Source organism: Trypanosoma theileri, assembly GCF_002087225.1.
Source record: "Trypanosoma theileri isolate Edinburgh chromosome Unknown TM35_Tth_114_V1, whole genome shotgun sequence".
NCBI classification, from domain to species: domain Eukaryota; phylum Euglenozoa; class Kinetoplastea; order Trypanosomatida; family Trypanosomatidae; genus Trypanosoma; species Trypanosoma theileri.
Genome location: NW_021639956.1, coordinates 4,793 through 9,395, shown reverse-complemented (window position 1 = coordinate 9,395; position 4,603 = coordinate 4,793). Strand labels below are relative to the sequence as shown.

The following is a 4,603-nucleotide window of genomic DNA, read 5'->3' as shown; positions in this document are numbered from 1 at the left end:
ACAGCAAACCAAAAGCAAATAAACAGTTATTAACCATTAGCCCAATTTAACCAGTAAACACAGAAATATACACCAACTATGGGTGTAATTCTATATGTGTATGTATAAGCAATTATAAATATAAATATGTATCTGTTATTATTATTTCCTTTCCATTTCATTGCAAAACGCAGTTCATCATCATTATCACGGTGCAAGCACAAGTGCACACACAGAGAGAGAGTCAAACACACAATGGAGTAGCAATAATAATTATTATAGGATAAACACAGAGAGCAAAAACAACAAACAAAACACAATAACATTAAGAAACAAAAAAAAGAAAAGAAATCCCAACAGGTGGAAAATTAGTTAGACTGTAGGGATAAATGCAAAAAAGAAGAAAAAAGAAAACAAAGGATGACCTGAGTCACACCACACCACCACCACTCAATCAGCACACAAGAATACAGGCCAGTGTAACCACAATCAGTAGTGGTACACGCACCCACACAGAACTGCTGATACTACTGCTGCTGTCTGCATCACCCTTCTTGTTGTTCGCAGGCTCAGGAGGAAGTGTTGTTGTTGTGGTGGTGGTGGTGGTTGATTCCTCATTATTTGTTATAGTATTGGGAGTGTCAGAGGTCGAGTTAGCTGAGTTATTGGTATCATTGGTACTCTCCGTAGCTGAAGTAGTGGGAGATGTAGAAGAAGGTTCTTTTACCGGAGCCTCTTGAGGTTCTGTGTTGCTTCTCTCTGCATCGTTAGTAACGTGCGTATCATTCTGCAGCTGAGAACTATGTGAAATTTCAGGTGACTGTTCCTGATCCGTGTTTTGGGAGATGTGTGTACTGTCAGAGTTCACTGTATTTATTTGATTGGTAGGTGGTTCGTGGACGCTATCGTTATCTGTCGATTCACTGTTTGGTTTCGTTTCCTTGTTTGACGGGCTCTCTACCTTTTCCCCTTTCTTTGCATTGTCAAGTTCAACTCTGCCTACTAAAACTGTTGAAGAAGAGGAGGAAGATGAAGCAGAGGCAGCTGATCGGTGATCTGCTCCAGGTAGCACTGAGTTAGAAGATAGAAGTTGAGAAGAAAGGAGATTATCTCCTCCTGATTGTGGTGGTTGATCTTTACTTTGAGGATTATGTTGACCCCCACCACCTAGAGGAATTACGTCTTTAGCCATTGTTCCTAATTCAGGACCATCAACTTTATCCTCCGTCTCTCTTCTTTATCATCTCTATGTTTAGGAGCACCAGGAATCTCTTGTAAATCCTTTGTTTTCCCTTCTGCTTGCGTTTTCTCAAGTGGAACACCGGGATGACCACCTCCTTTAGCAGCACCACCACCCAGTGGGAGGTCAACGCTCTCTTCAGAAACAAGATCACCAGCCAACACTAGACTGCAGGATAAGCACAACAAAAGAGCCAAAATACACATCACACGGCGCATCATCATCATCATCATAACGACCATCGACATTCTTCTTCTTGTTGGTCTCGTCACTTGAGTTCACAGGTCTATGCAGGGGGTGTGGAAAAGAGAAAGATGAATGAAAAGAAAAAGGGACACACATAGTGAGTGGATGCAGTACAACAAATACTCACAGTGGGATAGAGAGGGAAGCAGCAACTGTACAGTAAAGCAACAAAAAGGAATATCACGCTTGTAGTGATAATAATAATATGTATCCATTAATAGAAAAGAAAAAGAAAACACCCCACAATACCCAAATAAGAGAGAGAGAGCCAAACACACACACAATACTCTATGGCTCTAGTTTATATATATTAAATTACTGCACACACACATCTGTGTGTACTAGCAAGAGATGTATACCGTCAGTGAGCAGAACAGCCCAGTCCTTTGCAAACACACAACGGAAAAGCAAGTAATGGAATTATTAGAAAAAGAACACACACACACACAAAAGTAAAAAAAAAGATATTATAATTAAAAAAGAAAGCTGGTAAACAGATTATTAATTTATTCACCCATGGGGGATGTACGCAATTATAATTATGTTAGTATCACTATTATGTGTCCTCAAGTGAGTCCCACCGTTCAGTACACAGTAGCGGAGAACAACACAGCCACAATCAGTAGCGGTGCTGCAGTGCGCATCCACACAGGACTGACACTGCTGTCAGCATTAGCCTTCATCTGCATGGTGGAAGCGATGTTGCTGCTGATCTTTGACTCAGGTAAAGGAGATGGAGTGGTGGTTGGTGTTTCTGTGGTGGTGTTCACGGAGATCGGCGAAGTAGTGGTATTGGTTTCTTCTGTTTCCGTTTTCTCACTCACAGCCATGTCTGCGCCAGAAGCACTGGTATCTGTAGTCTCGTTAGTGGAAATGGTTTCTTCCGTTTCCGGTTTCGCACTCACACCCATGTCTGCACCAGAAGCACTGGTATCTGTAGTCTCGTTAGTGGTAGTGGTTTCTTTTGACTCTGGTGCGGCAGTCACATTAAAAGCTGGAGATGAATGCTGGGTAGGTTGGTCTTCACCGGTTACAGTGTTAACAGATGTGTTGTTCGGTGTTCCTTGATTACCATGTATAGCTACATTGGAGTCTTCTCCTTGTCTTTTTGTCGACGGTATTTCTTCATTATGTTCTGCAGCTTTATCATCACTTACAGGGCCGTCTGATGCAACCTCTTGCTTTGGAATTCCAGAGGCTTTTGCTTCTCCGAGTGTATCCCCATCACGTTCTCGACCTTCTCCATTAACCACTGAATTTGCCCTTTCAGGTAAACCAGAGCTAGGCGTACCACCCTGTTGGCTTAGTTCCCTCTCTTCGACACCACCACGTATTCCTGTATTTTCCTCCAATGTCTGGCCTGCTGAACTTTCTCCACGGTTAGTTACTTGCTGTTGCGGGTGAGATTTTAACCACTTCGCACAATTTATTCCTTCATATTCACGTGTTTGGTTCTCCCGACAAACCCTTTTTAACTCCTTCTCATGATGTTTCTCCCAAAGCTCATTATAAATAGCAGTATCCCAATCAACTAGAAGTTTTCCTCCATCAGTTGCAGTACCAAAAACAGCCATCACCGCCTTTGGCTGTCCAGCAGTAGTAGTGTTATTAGTAGTAGTGGTTGTTGTTGTTGCTGCTCCTCTTGCGGTACGCTGGCGGCAGAGGTCTGCGTACTTCCCACATGCAGACACACGGCTGCCCGCACCGCATGTGAGCCACTCGCTCTCAGCAGCGGGGCGTACACGCAGCGCACCGCCGGCCCCGCACGACACCTCCACAGCCCCACGGGATACACCACGGCCACTGGGACTGTCATTATCAACAGCAGCAGCAGCAGCCATGGTATACCCGCAGGCACAGCACAGCACAACGGCCAACACACACATCACACGGCACATCATCATCATCATCATGAGAGAGACAAAAATTTGTTTCACGTAAAAACACTGATCTAGAAAGAAAGAGAATCAAAAAGTAAAGAAAAAAAATAAATGAAGTATCAAACACGTTAGGACACACAAATCGATTACCATTATGGAAACTCACATCGTGAACGTAAAACCTACCAGTTAAAGAATGCAATACATCGCAATAACCTCAGTAAGAGTAAAAAACAAAAAACACCCACACTCACAAATATCTCAAAAATGGCTGAACGACCCAGCAAAATCATCACGCAAAAAAAGATATTAAACATTAGCCCAACATACCAAGTAAACACATAAATATACACCAACTATGGGTATAAGTCTATATCTGTATATATGTGTATACAAACAATTATAAATATAAATTCATCTGTTATTATTATTATTTCCTGATTTCCCTCACTGCAAAAGTCAGTTCATCATCATCACAGTGCAAGCCCAGGTGCACACACACACAGAGAGAGTCTCCAACAACGCACACACAATGGAGTAGCAATAATAATTATTATAGGATAAACATAGAGAGAGCAAAAAACACACACAAAACACATTAACATTAAGAAACACAAAAAAGAAGAAAAGAAATCCCAACAGGTGAAAGATTAGTTAGACTGTAGGGATGCATGCAAAAAAAAGAAAAAGAAAACAAAGGATGACCTGAGTCACACCACCACCACCACCATTACAATCAGCACACAAGAATACAGGCCAGTGTAACCACAATCAGTAGTGACACACGCACCCACACAGAACTGCTGATACTGCTGCTGCTGTCTGCATCACCCTTCAAATTTGGCATTATGGTGTTATTGCTGATTCCAGTTATAGTAAGAATTGTATTGGTGTTGGTGGTAGGTGAGGTTGAGTCCTCGTTACTGGTGATATTGAGAGTGACAGGGGTCTTGTTTGCTGTGGTGTTCCCTTCTGCTGATGCACCCACAGTATTGACACCATTTGTTGATTCATTCTCTGTAGTTGTCACATTATCAGTGGTACTGTTGGGCTCTGTGCTCGTGTTATTTAGTGTGTTTGAATGATCAGTAGATAAACCAGATTGAGTTATTTCACCAGGTGATGCATCTGTAGTAGGATGTGGTTTTGAGTCAGTAGTAACGTGGGATTCAGTACTTGTTGTACCTATGGTATTTGGTTCTTTATTGTGATTATCTTGTTGAGGACCGTGTGTGGTTCCCTTTATCTGTTCTTGTTG

The 4,603-nt window shown here is 42.2% G+C and overlaps 3 protein-coding genes across 3 annotated transcripts; all 3 read right to left on the bottom strand.

Moving 5' to 3' along the window:
* Nucleotides 1-433: 433 nt before the first annotated feature.
* Nucleotides 434-1,171, bottom strand: TM35_001141030 (uncharacterized protein; the record flags this gene model as incomplete). The annotated part of the gene is made up of 1 exon (XM_029031740.1): nt 434-1,171. One exon carries the CDS (start codon nt 1,169-1,171, stop codon nt 434-436), a length of 738 nt encoding a protein of 245 aa, XP_028876961.1.
* An 878-nt stretch (nt 1,172-2,049) lies between these two features.
* On the bottom strand, nt 2,050-3,378 carry TM35_001141020 (uncharacterized protein; the record flags this gene model as incomplete). The annotated part of the gene is made up of 1 exon (XM_029031739.1): nt 2,050-3,378. One exon carries the CDS (start codon nt 3,376-3,378, stop codon nt 2,050-2,052), a length of 1,329 nt encoding a protein of 442 aa, XP_028876960.1.
* A 703-nt stretch (nt 3,379-4,081) lies between these two features.
* Nucleotides 4,082-4,603, bottom strand: TM35_001141010 (uncharacterized protein; the record flags this gene model as incomplete). The annotated part of the gene is made up of 1 exon (XM_029031738.1): nt 4,082-4,603. A coding segment is annotated over one exon (522 nt), but the record flags the coding sequence as incomplete, so codon positions are not given.